Genomic DNA, 19,784 nt, shown 5'->3' with positions numbered 1-19,784 from the left:
AAATTGTCCAGTGGACTAAATCTTGGCTCATGGAGCTAAATGCAAAGAAATGTAAGGTCATGCACTTTGGCCAAAAAAAATTAACACCTTTCAAGTACTCAATAGAGGAATTAGGCCCTTGTTCAATAACGACTCGAACTACATTGGAAGCAACTACCTCTGAGCGTGACTTGGGAATTCAAATTACCAATGATCTTAAAGCAGGAACCCAATCCATCATTGCCTCATGTAAAGCAAATCAAATGCTAGGCATCCTAAAACACACTTTCCAATCTCGTGATGCTTCTTTATGGAAACAACTCTACTCCACCTACATCCGTCCTTCACTTGAGTTTGCAATTCCAGCTTGGAACCCTCATATGGCGAAGGATGAACGAACTATTGAATCAATACAGCGCAGAGCCACAAAAATACCAGACAAACTAAAAAAGTTAGACTACAAGTCCAGATGTTTACAACTTGGTTTATCTTCTCTTGTTGAACGTCGTAAACGTGGTGACCTCATCCAAAAATATAAAATTATTAATAACATCGACATAGTCAACTGGCACTTTCCTCTCATCACAATTCCACCAAGAGCAAATCACAGAGAAAGAATTCACCGTGAAAAGTACAGCAATAATTTAGCTCGTTTCCACTTTTTCAACAATCGCATTGCAAATGCATGGAATATGTTACCGGATGGAGTAATCGGTTCTCCAACTGTCAACAGTTTTAAAGCGAGCCTCGATAAGCTCTAATGTTACTACAGCTCGCAGCTATCCTTAGTGAAAGTTGCAATATGAGCTTCACAAAAACTAACTATAATCTGACATTCTATGATTTTTATTTTGTCAATTATTTTTACTTTTGTTGTGACAAATATATACTACTACTACTACTACTATATAATATATATATATATATATTATATATATATATATATAAATTATATATATATATTTATATATATATATATATATATATATATAAATATATATATATATATATATATATATATATATATATATATATATATATATATATATATATATATATAAATTACTTATCACTTATTAAATTTTATTAATTTTACACTGTGTTTCATCTAGAAAACTATGACTCATTAGAAATGAAGCATTCTATTTATCATCAGAAATAGCATTTAGTTCATTTTTGATGAGTCTTTACAGATAAAACAAAGTGTAAAATGAATAAATGGTAATAAGTGATTTTCTACAAATTTATTGCTCTGTTCTTTTATGAACATTAAGCACTCTATTTTGTAGAACACATTAAAAATTATTTGTATATATGTTGTGTGTATATACTCAGCAAACATTGTTTTAGTGGATTTGCAATGGACCTATATAGGCATTTTTTAGCGGTTCATTGGAGTTATGCTCATTGGTTACTTAGTGGACCATTAGTGGCAGCTGCTGTAAATGGCAAGCGAATAATTTTTTGATATTTTAATAGTGGCTAATTATTGGCCAGCCACTTTTGGCGGCTGTCTATAATGGTCCACTAAATAACGAATGAGTAAAACTACAGCGATCCACTCATAATGCCTTTATAGGTCCACTAAAAACCTGCTATAGCATCTTTGCTGGATATATATATATATATAGATATATATATATATATATATATATATATATATATATATATTTATATATATATATATGTATGTATATATATATATTTAAGTAACATCAATTTTTTTTGTTATAGGTAGTGTTGGGTAACAGAAGTTATTTTTTTTTCTCAAGTTTCTCCTCTAGCATTTTTTCAAGAACGTATTTTGTAATTTATTTTTATTAATTTTTTAATTAATTTTTTTTTAGTTGTTCCATATAATAACGAATTATTATTTGATGAAAAATGGAAAAGTGTAATCAATCAACTATCAAAGAATGATAAAAAACGTTTTTATGAGAAGTTAAGTTTACCTATAAAATGTTAGATATTTTAATTTTTAATTTTTTTTTAACTTTTAGTTATAATTAAATTTAAAAGTTTGGAGTTTAAGTTTTTAGGTTAGTTTTGATTTTTAAAAAATGAAATAAAAGAGGGGTGGGAATTTTAATCCAGATCTGATAAATAAGGGAGTTTTATTAAAAGGAGGGGGTGGGGGAATTTTTCTTAAGTCTAATAAACAGGGGATTGTATTGATAGTTTATAATATATAAACCTAAACTCATATTTTTTACGACGATTTTTAAAGTCTGTTTACACTGAAAGTTTTTGTTTTTATCAGTGACTGAAGGAGGTAGTACAGTAATTAGAAAAAAAATTTGTATTCAACTTTTACACATGTTTTTTTTTTCTCAAATTGGATAATATACTATATGAAAGCTAAAAAAATTTAAAAAAATTTAAAAATTTTTTTTAATTATTATTTATTAATCATATAATGTCAAAAAATTAAGTAAAGAGCGACAAAGATTTTCAGCAACCGTTCATAATTTTGATTGAAATTTTGGCTGGTGATTTATTATGCGTCATTGTGTCATGGACTAAAAGATTTAAGTTAGGTCTAAAACTCCATAAAATATTACCATTTTTGTAAATTTGGTTAAAAATGGGGGTATTTAAGGGCACAAAATCTTTAAAAAATACTAAACAAGAGAAGAAGTAAACATTATTCTAATGTTTGTTGTAAATACTAATACAATAAATAAGTGGACTGAATTTTAAATCATTTTGATAATCAGTTTTGAAAATATATGTCGCCAACCCAAAAAGCATAATTTTGAGAAAAATGCAATTAAAAAAAAAGGAAACAAAGTTCAAAAATTATCACTTTTTTTACATTACACTAACTAATGTTTTATTTTGATCACAAAAACTCTTTTGTATTTCTTTTAATATTTCTTAATTTTGTTTTATGGTTACGATGCTTTTCTGCTCCCAAGACTTTTTTGGTGTCCTTACATAAAATACAGTTTTACCCATTATTACTAAATGTCATTCCAAACTCATTAAAAAATTTATTTAAAAATTGTTGTCCATCATAAAGTTTAGAACAGTTAATCCTACTTCAATACTTAGAGCAGTTCTTTCAACATGTTTACAGTTTAGACATCTCATATAATTTGCTTTAGTGATTCGTTGGAAAGTTATTAGAAGAAATGACTAAAAATATTGGTTTGATAGCATACACAACAACTAGAATAAAAAAATTCAAATTTATTTATCCAGCCAATTTTTTAGATTTGAATTTGTACCATGAACCTTTTGGTGCACATACAAAACTGATATAATCTTTTACCCAATTCACAAATGATACAACATTAGGGTTTATGTCAAGTGGTTTATGCTAAACACACTTACAGTATTGGACAAAACATTTGCAACCAACATCTAACAATGCTAAAAAGTGTTCTTAATTTTACATGTCTTAAAAACAAAACGAACTATACTACCACAGCAAACAGTTCAGGAGTCTGGAGTCATAGCATGCCATGACTTGAGCAATCAGCTAACAGGTGACAGCACACAGGCAAAATTTCGTTGACAAGTGCCATTTTGCAGCAGACAAAACAAGTTCAACTTTTTTGGTTTGTTTTTATTTTCTTAAGTCTGGTCCATGTCAACGTCACGAAAGTTTTTTAATAATTAAAGGAAGTATCCAGAAGTTTCCAGAAGAAGCACATCATCACAAGGTAAATGTAACACGGTAGGCCTTGAGAAGCGTGATTCTTTATTTTTATTATTTTTATAACTTCAAGTGCTAAAATGGCTCCCGACAGTCTTGGATTGGAACTAAGAAAGAAAATTATTGGCGATTACATAAGTGGAATGTCACATAAAAGTATTTGTGATAAATGTCGCGTGAAAAAATGGACCGTATCAAGACTATGTTCCAAATATCGTTCTATGGGGAAGTTGGCAGCAGATAACAAAGGTGGAAGACCGCGTTCCACCACTTCTAGAGAGGATTCTATGATCGTCAGATCCGTCAAGTAGGATCCCTGGATATCATCAGTCGAGATACAAAAGCAATTAGAGCTGCCTGTATCAGACCAAACAATCAGACGACGTGCTGTTGAACCCCGATTATTTTCTCAACACCCTGCTAAGAAACCGCTAATTTCACTAAAAAACCAGAAGAAAAGACTACTGTTTGCTATATCTCATATTGACTGGAATGTGCAGAAATGCCGAACTGTCCTGTTCAGTGATGAATTGAAGTTCAACATCATTGGGAGCAATGGCATTTGCCGTGTACGTCGACCGGCCGGAAAACGCCTCGATTTACGTTACTGCCATATTACCGTGAAGCATGGTGGAGGCAATGTAATGGTCTGGGGGTGTTTTTCTGCTAACGGTCTAGGTCCAATACATCGAAACAATGGAATAATGGACCGTTTCATGTATAAAAATATCCTGAAAGATGTTATGTTACCTCATGCTGAATGGAATATGCCAATAAAATGGGTTTTTCAGCAAGACAACGATCCGAAACACACTGCAAAAGTAGTCAAGTAGTAGTTTCAAGACAACCACCTATCGGTGATGGATTGGCCGCCTCAATCTCTTGATCTCAACCCTATCAAGAACCTGTGGGAGATCGTCAACCGCAGAATTAATCGTGAAGGTGTTCGTAATAAGGATCAACTGTTTGAACAAATCCAAAAGGCCTGGGCAGCGATTCCACGTTTCATTGATCACCTGATGGAATCTATGCCTCGAAGATGCAAGGCTGTGATCGACAACAAAGGGTTCGCCACGTAATATTGATAGCGAAATACAGCTTGGTCCCCATTTTGTCGAGTTGCACTTGTTTTGTCCAGAAGGAAATCAAATTTTTTCAATACTTTTGATTAATTTATTAATTTTCGTGTACAAATAATGAACTTTGTGATGAATAAAACTTGAAGAACTTTGTCTCTAAACAGTTACATAGTTATTTCTCTAAATTGAAAAAATGCACCACTTTTATATGAAGAAACTAAATTAGCATTATTTGGTTGCGCTCGTTTTGTCCGATACTGTATGTTTAACTAGATTATTTTGTTTTGTATTAGAGTTCTTTTTAGCAATAGTAGTAGATAAATAAATAAACAGTTTCTCATTAACAACCATTGCAACAAGTTTATAGTTTAATACCTAGGCTTACTTTTTTAGAAAAATTAAAATGTAAAATTACAAAATCTTCACATTCTGGACATTTAAGAAACATAACTATATTTTATGGTAAAATAACTCTTATAATAAAGTTAAATCTTCATTTATATTTTAAAAATCTCGTACAACTTCTTTGTTAGATAACTTATTGAAGGAGGATGAGCCTGCAATATTTTCAATTGAACTTCAGTCTGAAAGTAAAGCAGTGGTTTCTTTAAAAATGTCCACAGTTTTTATAAAACTTTGATTTTACATTTGGTAAAGCTTTTTTGACATTATTTTCCTTTTTGATTCATCCTTAGCCCTTTTATTTAAACAAGATATTTAAAAAAACAAAGGTATACAGTAACAAATAACCTTGACAAGAACAAAAAATAGTATAAAAAGCTGTGTTGTGGGCAATAAATGCGCATAAATCAAGTCAATAAACAAGAAGCAATAGTTAAATAACAACACTTTCTTTTATACAGTCAGTATAAAGGTGTTTTTTTTTGCATTTTGTGGTATAATTTCGTTGCAAAAATGTGTAGCAACAGAAAAATCAAATCGTTGCTATGGATAAAAATTGATACTGAATCATTTTAAACAAAAATTAGTTGTAGATACAAAAGTTTTTTTTTGCAATCCAAGAAAAAAATAGGAATCTACTAGAGTTGTTAACCGTAATATTTCGTGCAATTCCTGAAAAATAAAATTCTTCTGGAAGGATATTGAGAATCAGGAATTTTTCTTTTTCGTACCAAATTTTATGAAACAAAAAAACTTTTCTTGTTTATTTCGCAAATGCTATTTACAAAATGCAGTTTTTTGCAAGTTGAATTACAAAACTTTTTATCTACATACGAAAGAAGTGCTTATGGAAGTCGCACTCGCGAAATGAGCTATTTCGCTAAACGATGTTTTGAAGTAAATATAAAAACTTTATTGGCCAAATAGATATAATTGTAAAAAGGAAAAATTTTATACACCAAAATGTTTATAATGAAATTTACTTTTTAGTATTGGACATTATATTAACATTTGAAGATTTTATCCTTTGATAAAACCTTCGAATGTTAATATGTCCCAATACTGAAAATAAATTTCATATAATTATTAATATATTAAATTTATTTATAATTATATTTAATAATAATTATATATTTAATTACGTTTTATAAATCAAATACTTATAATTAACTAAGTAACTTAAATACTAATTATTATATGATATTAATAAGTTTCAATTGTAAACTTTTATAAATGAACAAAGACTTTCATAAAATAAACTTTTTAAAATGTCATTTAATGAATAAGAATTAAATAATGAAGATAACTTAAATAATGTTAACATACGAATACAATTGTGTAATCAGGAAACTATGCTATTGTTGAAATCAAAATAAGGCGTAATTTAAGTAATGAATGCTAAAACTTAATTATATATTAAAATGCCTAAAAATAGCTCCAATTTGTTTTCAAATAAAAAAATTTTATGTTTAGTCAGTTTCACTTTTTTTTTTTTTTGAGGTGCTCTATTATATGAGCTTTCGTTTTTATTACCTTAATACCAACAAGTAAATTCAAATAATTTTCAAAGACATCCCTTTTAAAGATTTTTTCTAAAATGTTTTCTTTTATTAAAAAAAAAGGTTAGGGTGTTGCTTGCTACTCTCCCCCCCCCCCCCCTCCCTCCTTGTATCGTTGGCCCAGGAAAATGTTTTAATATGCAACATCCCAATGTTATTGGGACCATACAACTGCTGAATGTTTTAAAGCTCTAGCTATTTTGGAAGGTAGTGAAAAATTAATTGCAAGATTTTGTAGCAAAAAAGCAGGCATGTACAATGCATTCCTTCCTTGGGTGTTCGCCTCTGGAAACAATTTTAACATAGAAGCTCATGAGGACTATACAATTGCTGAAAGTTCCAGAGCTGTTGCTAGTCTAAAAGGTAGTGATAAATGAATTGCAATATTCTGTAGGAACAACGACCAAACAACACGTGAAGTTAAATTTAACTTTGTAACGGAACCAAATATTTTACTGGATTTTTATTTATGAGAGTGTAAATAGTAAATCTCCATTCTTGCAAAGCCAAAGTCAACAAACAACCACTTGAAATTTATAAATATATATAAACACTGGCATAGCGACAGGGGGCAAAGAGAACAAAATTTAAATGTATATGTATGTGAATATATATATATATATATATATAAATATATATATAAATATACAGATCTGGCGTGTGCAACTTTTTCAGGAAGGGCATTTCACTGTGTTTCAGTGCGATTGTTAAAAATGTTGTATTGGACAAAACAGTTATCTTTTTCTTGGTGTATTCAAGTGTGATAGTTGTTTAATGGAGGAATACTAATAGGTAGGGCCTGCCAGGAGAGGATGTCAATATTATGCCTATTTTACATTTTTGGATCATGTCACCACTTCTTAGTTTGTGTCTTTAGGTTGTAAGGTGTAGTTTAATGCACCTCATTTCTTAGGTAAAATAAGGCTTTAACTCATGAGGTTTTTTGTTGCGTGATACTTGTCTTAGTACATTGATATCTTTCTGGAGATGAGGTTTCAAATAGATGAGATGACGGCATACATAGGTGTTGTAAATCATTTAAGCCCCAATATGAAGCAAGCTTATAAAGAAAAACAGCCAAATTTTATCAAAAGCTTTTGATATGTCCCATGCAATAGTCTATGTCATGCTGCTTCCATTTAATGCACAATAGAATCTTTCAGTCTCAGAAGTTAGCAAACCAGCCACAGAACGAAAACATCAAAAACCGTATCATTCAAAAAGACCAAAAAATAGTGAAACCTAGAAAAAAGTTCTATAGAGACATATTATATATAGAGACAAATAAATATCGTTAGAAAGATATTTATCAGTTTTCTAATGGTGTATCTTGTCACTATTTTGGAGTTGAGCAAAATAAATGGCAGATCAAAATGTGATTATAGGTTTTTTCATTTTTTTAAAAAAATTGAATAAATATAAAACAGTGTTCTTAGATATCATAGCTTCATTATTAAAAAAAAAAAGTGTAATTCAATTGCCATGATGTTATTGAATGACTGAACAAAAGGAATTAAATATTTCTGAAAGCTTAAGTATTCATTTAATTATAAAAATGAATGTCTTTTTGAAATCATAGCTATTAGGAAAACAATTTAAAAAATACTTAATTATCAATGTGTTTGAAACAGCTGTGAATTAAATATTGAATTAGAAATAAAAAAAACTATATCGTATAGTTGACTGTCTTTTTATTTAAAGAAAAGATAATAATGGAGGGTGAAATTAAAACTGACATATCAAATGGAATAACGTTATGTGTTTAGTGCAGAGGTTTAAGAACACATGATCCTTAGAATCATGTAGGTTCGAAGTATTCTGATTTTAGCATGAAAAAACATCCCCTGACTGCTATTATAGAGCGTGCTGTGAAGCTTAATTTAGACTTATTTTAGTTTATAAACTCAAACTGAACAAAAGATGAAAAGCAAACACTCATATCCATTTATCCTGTAGAAATTAAAAAAAAAATCGCTCTCAAAAAAGATCAATGAAAGTCGAGAGCATATTACAGTGTTTTTATTGTGGTGGTGGTTGTATCTATGACAGAAAAAATTCAAATCGCAACAAATTTGAAGAAGTACGTTCAAAAAAATCAGCCATACATTTTTCCACCATCAAAATATGCAGCAATAGAGAAGTCCTATTTGCTAAAACTATAGAAGCAGGTTTAATCAGTGTGAATGATCTAGTAGCAGCAGAAGGCACATCACGTATCATGTAGAGTCAGCTTCGAGAACCCTTTAACCAAAATATTCAACATCTGGATGTCTTACTTGCAGTAAAAAAATGACATCAGTCAATACTATACGTGAGTTGTTAGAAAGAGACAGATAGTACACATTGTCAGCATTTTATTCAAAAAAGAGATCAATCAATGATGACGTTTATTCAATAAAAACGACCAAAATCAAATTAAAGAAAATGTACAGTGAGATTACGCTTCAAAAAAGAAGGCAGAAGCAATATACTTCTATTGGACAGTGTGAGAGACATTTGATATGAAAAATGGTACCAAGAAAAAAACACATATATAAAGGAGGAGAGAGAGCATGTTGTTTTAACAGCTGCAAAACTTTTGAAAATTTTTGCAGCTGTTAAAACAACACGCTCAACAATTCCAATGCATATCCTTCCAAAGAGGACATCCTAAACATTGAAGGAACCCATTTCAACCTCATTTATTAAAAATTATTAATTATTAAAAGCATTTATTAATGAACTAGTTCAAGCACCTTTAAAACAGGTTTCAATATCCCAAGCTTTATTTTCCGGAACATGTCCCAGGTCAATTATGCCATTGCAGTTTGGACTAAGGGTTGCTGTCGATAACCAAAATGGCTGAACATGCTGCTATCGAAATTAAGATTTGGTGCTAGTTATGACGAGGTAAGTTATTTCATTAAAGTGCTGATATGTATAGTATTTACTTGTATAATAATAAATATGCATATTATTTATTTTTATCAGAATCCCCAGAATCCGAGCGATATCAATGTTTATGTAGTTTTTTTAAGTTTATCCGTCAGAAACAGAATGTTGTAAAGCATGATACTATCGACGAGATTATCTCTGGAGAAGGAACCTTCTTTCTTCAATTTGTAATTGATAACACAAACCATGATATTGCTACTGTTGATGGAAAAAATACGCACCATGGACTTGGGTCAATTGCAATTGCAAATTGAAAGTTCACAGGCGTTTCATTCAAAAGAAATAAAATTTCAAGAGATAAAAAGAAATTATAGTCAAATATCAAATCAAACAATGAGATAATGATTAGGCAGTACTACATACCTGACATACCTTCATTAGCAAAAACAATATTCAAATCAGTCATTAAGTTTTGTTATGCATATTACAATTAAAAAAAATATTAACCTCTACAAAGTTTGGAAACTAATTGATTTATTTTATTTTAGGAAAAAATTCAAGCTCATTTTATTGATCTTCTATAGAACATTGGCTACCTTTTCAAAAATCCATGCCCAAGTTGGTCTGGCTACATGAGTTCTGCAACAGATAATATTGTAAAATAGAAATCTAACATTGCTATACTACCTGTGATTGATTTACAGACTACTGATTTGACAGCCCTATATTCATTACTTTGCTTTATCATTGATCACTCCAAAAAAGTGAATGTTACAATACCATCCATAACATTTGGATGGCATTGTAACATTCACTTTTCATCAGCAGCAGCTTTACATAAAAGCATACAAAATAGTCTCTACAAAAAAACATAGATATATTTGTTCGTCTCGGAGGTTTCCATCAGCTTATGAGTTTTCTAAATTCAATTGGATGTATGATGGAAGGTAGTGGTTTTAGAACCGCTCTCAAAACAGTCTATTCCCCTTTAACAGTAGGACACATGCAATCAGGAAAAGCATTTTCACGCGCTATACGAGGCCCTTTTTTATATGCATCAGCAATAAATTATCTGATATTAAAGAATTTTTGGGATAATTTGAATGATAGTGAGCAGAAAAATATTTTAGAAATGTTATGATTCAGAATGACACTTGTGTTCAAGAAAGTAATGATTTGGCAGTTAGATTGCTAAACTGGTTTACAGAGAAAAAAGTTTATCTTTCATTAAACACACGAACATCATCTTTATGGTTACATTATGTACAATATGTAACTGTGGTCCAAGATTTTATTTGAGCAGAGAGAACAAGTAACTGGTCATTACATATTTCTGCAACAAAATGCATGGTCAATTTTTTTGCTGCAACAGGGCACAATAACTATGTACCTTATACAATAATGTATAATAATAACTTTACCTTCAGAACGTTAATGCCTTACAAACAGAACACCCTCTAATTTACGCACAATACATGGCAAGTAATCACACTGTTCGAAGAACCAAAAAAAAATGGTCAGGAATATGGACTGATCTCGTAATTGAACAAACTCTGATGAAGTCACTGAAAGGTGGAGTTATTGGTAAAGGGTTGACTGAAAAAGAGTTGAGGGTGCGGACAAAAACATCGCGTCAATGCGCAGAAGTAAGTAATGCAATGAGCACTCTAACATCTCCACATAAATCTGTTGATAAACATAAAGAAATGTATCCTGGAAGAATGAAACATCATAGTGACGACTTTAAAAAAATCTGATCATGATTTTTTGCTCATAACCCATACATGGTCGGAGATCAACTTGTTGCTTTGGATTTAGTTGATAATAAAAATATTACCTGTGATCGATCAGAAGAGATAGGAGTATCAATACATAATGAGCAGAATGGTAAAACCTACACAAATTACTCTTTCAAACAAAAAAGTAAAATAACAACACTCCGAGCTTATACTCTTGCGTATCTATTCAAGACAAAGTTGTTACAATCGACCCATTAACACTTTTTCTAAGATTGGTTGTTGTTGTTGAAAGAAAGCCAAAGAGCAGAGTGGAGAGTTACTTTGAACATGAATTATAACCATATCCAACATCCTTATTTAAAGGAGGTGTCATGAGATCAGCACCAAAGTCAACATTGAAAACATTCATACTCAATAATGTATCACAAGTAAAAGAACCTGTGCCAATCAAGATTGCTGATGGGGGCGCATTGTTGTAAAATTAGTATTAAAAAAAAGAGTTATTTAGTGAAATTTTTCAAAAATACATTGATTTTTTTCAACACTTACAACTTGACGCAATCATTTTTAATGGTTATCAGTTGTCCACTAAAGATAGTATCCACCAAAAGCGATCTGGTAAGATATAACAAACAGTTGATATCAATGATCTCAATCCATGCCCAGCAGAAAGATGTATTTTCCTAAGTAACCACAAAAACAAAAATGATTTTTTCAAGCTTTTAGCATTGAAGTTACAAAACAATGGTTTTAAAGCTATTTGTTGTCCCAGTGATGCAGAATCAAGTATTTTTAAGCTAGCGTTTGAGATTGACAACGTTGAGTCAGTCGCAATTTATTCAGATGACACTAATATTTTATGTCTCTTAATACATCATGTACATAGGTAAACAACATCAAGACATCTTTTTAAAAATGTTGACATGAAATAAGACTACAGATCAAGGAGTATGTTATAAAATTCAGAATGTTGTAAATACAAGTGATGATACTCTTAAATTATGTATTATTTTCACACCCAGTCACTGGGTGTGACACAACATCAGCAATCCATAACTTTGGCAAAACCACAATTTTTACGAAATTGAAAAATTCAAATGAATTGAAATCTACTGCAGATTTATTTTATCAGGAAAACATTTTTACTGATGATATTGGCAAGGGAGCTATTCGTTTTTTTGAGCTGCTTCATTCACCTTCTATCTACAGCAGGTCAGGAAACATAAATATGATGAAATAGTGGCCACTGATTGTGCAAGTATTGATCCTGCTCTGTTACCACCACCAAGGTGCATATTATCATGGAATGCATGTTATCATGGACTCAGAGTTTATCACCAAGTAAAAGTATGGAGAAATTTGACTGACGTTGATTTAGATCCATTGAGTTGGCGGTGGGTAATACAAAATCAAATGAATCTACCAATTATGACAGATATAGAAGCAGGTCCTCAAGATATTTTGAACATTATCAGGTGTGGCTGCAAAGATCCATGTGGAAATAAATGCCTTTGTTGAAAAGCTTGATTAAATTGTACATCATCTTGTAAAGAGTGCCATGGCATAACATGCACTAATAGTAACATTAATATTCCAGAAGAAGACATTGAGGGGAAGAAAGACATTTTCTTGATGCTTTTTAGATTATGTTTTTAAGTTAAACATAAATTCTACATTACTATTGCCCAAGTGAAATGAAGTGATAAACTTGTCTATTCATTTTATTATAAGTCTATTCTTCTTATTTAAATCATTATTCCACTGATGTTAGTTTAGAAAGAAAAAGTGTGCTATATGATATGTGTTGCATTACTACTGTGTGCTATATGATATGTGTTGTATTATCTGTTAGGAAGCATTTTAGGATAAATCTAAAATGTAGTCAATATTAGAATTTGTAATAATATTTGAAAATATAAATTGTTTGATATTTTACATATGGTAAATAATAACAATAAATGCCTAAAATGATTTTTTTTATTCCTTGCAACTTTGTCCTACAAATATACCTCTTATTTTATGTTTCATAAATAAAATTTTTATTAAACTCAAATAAAAAAATTAAGTTTAAACCCAAAGCTATTTGTTTTTAAAAGTTTTCTGGGTCTCTGATGGCCTGGTTTGGGACCAAAAGCATTTTTTGTTTCAAAAGAGCTAACAGATCTATAAAAAATAAACACTATATTGCTCAAACGTTTTAGCATTATTAGACGTGTTATGGAAATGTTTGGAGATAAAAAAGAACTTTTATCTACACTTTAGGACAAGGAAGTGGGAAAAAAAAGGAAACGCACATAAATACTGTTTATAGGAGCACTTTTAATAACATTTTAAGAAAAATTTCGTATTGATAGATTTATTGTGACATGATGTAATGAAACAATTATGAAATTTTCAATATTGAATAATAATAACTGTAATGTGCTTGTACTCTCGAGTCCTTAATACAAGAGGGGGGAATTTAATATGTTGAATCGTAGTGAAAATATGATTTAATATATTAAACCCTATTTTCAATAGGGTTTAATATGTTAGTATAAGTTTTATACTTTACTGAGAAATAAATTAAAAGCTCATTTTCGATAAATCGAGATTAAATTTGTCGGTGATTTTTAAAGCTTTTTTAAACTGAAAAATTTTGTTTTTATCAGTGACTGCAATAATTATTTACTAATTTTTAAGGCCGATTTTTACTGATTTTTTTTTTTTTTATATATATATAACAAGTAAAAATTAATAAACGGGGTGGAGTTGTGGGAGGGGTCTTAATAAGCTTGGGGTGGCACAGTGGGCCAGAATTTACTTTTACTAGACAAAACAAATAACTCGTCATATAAAAAAGGTTTAAGAATTATTTTTGTACATTTTAACTAATTTGAGGATTGCGGTTTTAATGGTGACATTAAAACCGCATTAAAAGTTTTAATTTTGAGTTGATATGGATACCTATATTGCTTAGCAACCACATATTTTATTAACCCTAACAAATATATATTGAAAAAATAAAACTGGAAAAAGTTATAACTTTATTGGATTACTCTCATAATTACCACATTGAGAATTATTGTGCTAAAAATGTAGTGGTACAATGGATTTTTTAACTAGAGAAAAGCCGTAAAATTTTTAATATTATTGTGGAATATATTAAACATACTATAAAAAGTAAAATAAAAGTTGCAATGTATTTTTAGGCTTTTGTAAAGGATTTCCCAGTTTAAGTAAGAATTTGGATCAAGGTGAACGATTGAATGATATCGTGAATTATTTTCAATTACCCGAAAACGACCGTATAATGATTCTACTTGCCAATTATGGTGGTGGAAATCCCGCTATGTCAGTTTTCGAAGAATTGAAACATATCATACCAGATTTAAAAGTTAAAGATTTGTGCGAGTGCTTGAAAACTCTTGACTTGAAGCACGCACTAGTGTTCTTAAAAAGTTTACCTTATACTGACGAGGTAAAAATTTCTAATATCGATAAAATACATTTAACAAAATTTAGCTATAAACTTATCAGTTTTAACGCTAATGTAAAACCCTGGAAAGATGTTGCTCATGAACTGTGTAATTCTAAAGAAGATGTCAGCAGAATCGCGAAGACTATCATGCTTCCAAATCAATATAGTCCCACAGAAAAGTTGATCGAAATTTTATCAATGCGAACATCTACAACAATTCAAGATTTTCTTAGGGCATTAAAGAGTTGCAACATTAATGATGCTTACGAATTAATGTGTCGAAATATTATTACGGAGATACAGAGTTTCAAAAATTAATCATGTTCAGGTCCAAAGATTGAAATCGCAAACGATGAAAAGACAATCAAAATAAAATTTTTTTTAATTATTTATATATAAATTTTTTTTAAACATTAATTAGCTCACTTTGTATTATAGTTAGACGATTTAAATAGGGTACCTTAAAAAAAATCTTTTGTAAATTGTTAAGAATAAATTTATGTTTTTAGTTTTAAAATGATAAATGCTGTATAATATCTTTTAAAGTTTTTTTAATTATATGATTTTTTAACATTTTAATAGATAATTGATTACTTAGTGTTGTTTAGAATTTTTCTAATTGAAACCTTGGTCATGTTCTCTTTTTTTTACTATTCTAATTTTTTTTTACCGTAGCATTAAATACACTTATTATAAAAACTATTGAAAGGACTTCTAGAAGACAATATAGATGTTATGACGAAGCCCCGTAGAGTTTATAGTACAATTAATTTTATTGTATAATTTTCTTTGTGATATACATTTAAATAATTTAACGAGTTTGAAACAAAAAGAAAGATACGATACAATTGTTTAAAATAAATAAAGGTGTTTTCTTTTAAAAAAATATTTTTTTTCAACTTCTGTTTGTAAAAACTATAAGTCAAACTAAAAGTAAAATTGATATTACTCATCGTAATTAAGATGCTTTTTAAAAAAATGCCATCATAGTCAAGTCATTTTAGCAAAAATTACGCCATTACCCAGAAAAAGTTCTAAAGAGCTGAAATTTGACACATACCCTCGTAATATCATATAGTAACATAACGTCAGAAAATACGTTGAATAATAATAGTAAAATAGTTATAACCAGTATCACATTAGTTAAAAATTATGTTGATTTTAAATTTTGATAAATTTAAAAAAGTGAAACAATTAAAAGCTAAATTAACAATTAAAATGTCAAAAATATTTCGTTCAAATACTTCTTCTTTCTCTGCCTTCGTCCTCGCTCGACTGTGTCATTTGTTCCTATAATATAATGGATAAAGAATTTTTAATAAATTAATTATACACCTTTTTTGGCACATTTTTATTATATTAATATAATTCTGTAGAACATTTTTGCTATATTTTCGCAATACTTACGTTACATTGGTTTGCACACGTTTGCCCTTGACATGCCCCACATGCTTCTGAACATAACAGTTTGTTTTTGTGATAACTGCATAGATTTGTTCCGCACTGATTTTTTAAAATGTCTTTGCATTTACATCTAATGACTTGAAACAAATTGTCAGGTGCAATATTCAAATCTCTCACTATTGGTGATAATGTACCTTTCTTTGACCCAATCCTCTACCGTAAGCTAAAATGATTCGTCCAGTATTTTCTAAAAAATAACCTAAAATAACAATAGAAACCCCTAATTGAAGGGGATAGTTAAATAAATGTAATAGCTTACCTGTAAATGCACTCGTAACCCATGGTAACAAGCTGTTCGCTCCGATTATGGCAACTTAGCTGGCTCAATCCCCTGCATGCTATTACAAGATATTTCTTGCATGTAAAAAAATTTATAACTTTTCAGTTTTAATTCAAAATTTGCTTTTAGTCACAAGGATTGGTCAAATGTAACAAAGAGCACTATATAATATTCATTGTTTTGACTTCGTTAATGATAAATGTCGATGTTGAGAAAATGCAATATTCTTCAATCGGATTCCAATCTATTATTGGAAGGAATGATATTGTTGACTTTTGAAAAGCTGCATTTCTTGCATTAATTCGGATCAGTTTGGTGTTGGTTTGAAAATATTTTAAATTTTTTTTAAAGAATACCACAAAAGGTTGTACGACAGTTCTGTAGGAAGAACCAGAGGTTTTTTCAATTTTAAAACTGGGTACAAATTAATTTGCGCAAGACCTTTAATATACGTACTGTTATATTGGTGGATTAGGATGTTGTTGCCATTTGTGAATCAGGTATTTTTTAGGTAACCTTTACTTCCAGCACTTTTTTGTGTTACAGGGCATTGTAGTTTGTCTGACATGGATACTATGCCCATCCCGTGAAAAGTTCTTTTCCCAGTCAAAGTTATAAAACTATGATCTATATTGTTTGCTTACAAAACGTTGGTTGATCGTCTTCTTTATTTCGGTGGTTTACCGCTGATTGCTTGTAGCGCAAAACCTTGCCTGGAGAAATAGAAAACACTAGTTTTGCGAGATGATTCACCAACCATTAGGATTTGATTCTGTTATCAAGCTGTACTCCAATTCCAGATCACAGACATTATTTTCGCCGCATACGTTACACATTGACCAATCGAAACTTGCTTAATTCTGTCTAGAATAAGTAAGTCTAATAACATCTGAAGAGATTCAGGTATCCACTGTTTCTTGCAATCTAATGTCTTCAGTAGAAATTTCCGAATTTCACGAATTTCAGCTTTTTTGCTTGATACTTTAATAATAAATTGCTTTGATAATAAATTGCTGCTTTGATAATAAATTCTTTACTCTTCTCGCTGTTTTTCTTTGCTCGAAATAAAGTTGGATTTGCAAAACATTAAGTATTCAAATGAATAATGTCGTAGTACATCATTATTTCATATTCTTTCTAAAAAACTCTGTACTTTATTAACGTTTTTCTGTCACATCATCCACTATGACTATATAACAATAAGACTGATATTAATATTTTTATTGATTAAATATGCGCATGTCTGCTAAATCTGCTTGAAAACAACAATGTGGTTCAATAAATCTCATGTCAATGAACTTCAAAACATTTGGGGAACAAAGAGACTATTTTTCATTGTAATGATAGAATTATGTTAAAAAAATTAAGGATAATTTTGACCATACTAAAATTAAACAGTGAATATGATTAGCTCAAATAAAATATTTTTGTATTTTTATTAACCTTTGAAATAACTTTTTGTCTTTACTATTTTATTTTTTACTCATACTAGATAAAGCATAATTGACTATATCTTTGTTATTAGCCATGTTTATTTTGTCAGTTTACACTTATTTTACAATGTTGTTCTTAAGATCTAATAAATATATACATAATTACAATTTGACTATTATTTAAACCAATTAAACAACTTGATTTTTTTAACGGATGTCTAGAGCATTCAACGTTGGAATAGGAGTTTGACAAGAGAGTGTACCATTACTCTTAGCCTTGGTAAAAATATATAATTTAAATATAATTGTTCTTGCTGTTTCCTCTCCATTTTTTTTCCGCGATTTTGTTTTTGAACCTCTTAATAGTCTTGGCACTAGAAAATTTTTTTTTTCAGAACAAAGTATTTTATACCTTTTATAAAAATGTCAATAGGTAAAAAAAAATCTTAAAATGATTAACGACAGGGCCGGCCTTACGAATTGCGGGGCCCAATTTAACGAATGCTTGCGGGGCCCACCTGATTTTTTTTTTTACAAACTACTATTAATAAAATTTTTACAAACTACTATTAATAAAATTTTTTTACAAACTACTATTAATAAAATTATTGAAACACATTTATTATACAAAAAAACATAACTCCACAAACGAATCAATAAACAATAATAAAAATATTACAATGAATTTAAACAAAACAGTTCTTGTTATTGTCATAATAAGCAAATAATCTATAAGTCAAAGTGGATCTTTCTTGCTTTTTTGCTTGCGAAATCTTTTAGAATTTTTTCATAATTAATTTCTCTACTTATAGGAGATTCAATTGATATTAGTGCCAAATTGTTTAGTCGTTTTTGGTTAATTACTGACCTAAGGTAGGTTTTAATTAATTTTAGTTTTGAAAAACTTCTTTCACCGGAAGCGACTGTAACTGGAATTGTCATCAGTATTTTTAGGGCTATGAACAAATTTGGAAATGCAGTCGACCTATCATTACAAGCCAAATATTTAAAGAGTTCTTTGGGTTTTTGTTGTTGAACGGGCAGTATTGGCTTAATTGCCTCCATTTCTTCGGAAAGCATGAACCCTTCTATATCTTTTGTAATGTCTGTCAAAGCAATTTCTAGGTCGGCTGAATGTTTTCTGAGATCTTCTTTAGACATATTTTGAAAATTATATAGAAATCCAAAAAGTTTATGGTGTTCTTTCAGCTGCATAAACCGTGGTTGAAGAGATTGCAATGCTTTGTCTACAACTTGATTGAAAAAATTTACCCGGAATTCTGTCTTGGGGTCTAAAATTGGTTCGTCAGAAGATTCATAAAGAAACATTTTCTTTTTCTTGTAACAGCGCTTCTGTTGAAATATGGGTTCAACTTCTAACTCATTTGCAAGCTCTTTGGCATCAATCAATGCTGCTACAAAGCCTGTCTCTCGGTATGTCTTCAACCAATCAAACAATTTTTCAAAAGATGTCAGCCCCGCGGCAATGTCTATGGTATTGCTTTGAAGTTCCTTGCTAGTAAAATTTACTTGAAACAATAAAGAGTGCCAAAAACATAGTGCAACCAGAAACCTATAATTTGTCATTTGGCTTACTAATGATTCAGCCTCACTTTTCCCTTGAGCATCATTTGTGCTTTTTGCTAGTTCTTCTAAAGCATCACACACTTCTGCGGCTTGAAATCGTACAGCTTTAACACTTTCCATTCTACATTCCCATCTTGTTTCTGATAATGGTTTAACAGACAGGCATTTCACATGCTTTTTAAAAACAGTCCATCTTTTTGTAGATGAAGCAAAAAGGGTGTAAATACGCTGCAGGGTTCCAAAAAATGTCATGGCATCTGAACACGT

At 30.0% G+C, this 19,784-nt stretch overlaps 2 protein-coding genes across 2 annotated transcripts in view; one reads left to right on the top strand and one right to left on the bottom strand.

Moving 5' to 3' along the window:
- LOC136089353 (uncharacterized) overlaps positions 1 to 15,619 on the top strand; it is a 63,579-nt gene extending 47,960 nt beyond the window's left edge. The window contains exons 6-7 of the mRNA XM_065815322.1: positions 1,827 to 1,940; positions 14,485 to 15,619. Of these exons, the coding sequence (XP_065671394.1) occupies positions 1,827 to 1,940; positions 14,485 to 15,071 (701 nt within the window). The 3' untranslated portion in view covers positions 15,072 to 15,619. The remainder of the gene's footprint in view (positions 1 to 1,826; positions 1,941 to 14,484) is intronic.
- A 3,040-nt stretch (positions 15,620 to 18,659) lies between these two features.
- LOC136089707 (52 kDa repressor of the inhibitor of the protein kinase-like) lies at positions 18,660 to 19,769 on the bottom strand. Its single transcript, XM_065815768.1, has one exon. The coding sequence runs from the start codon at positions 19,767 to 19,769 to the stop codon at positions 18,660 to 18,662; it is 1,110 nt and encodes a 369-aa protein (XP_065671840.1).
- Between the last annotated feature and the right edge of the window lie 15 nt (positions 19,770 to 19,784).

Source organism: Hydra vulgaris, chromosome 13, assembly GCF_038396675.1.
Source record: "Hydra vulgaris chromosome 13, alternate assembly HydraT2T_AEP".
Lineage (NCBI taxonomy): Eukaryota > Metazoa > Cnidaria > Hydrozoa > Anthoathecata > Hydridae > Hydra > Hydra vulgaris.
This window is presented reverse-complemented; position numbering and strand designations above follow the sequence as displayed.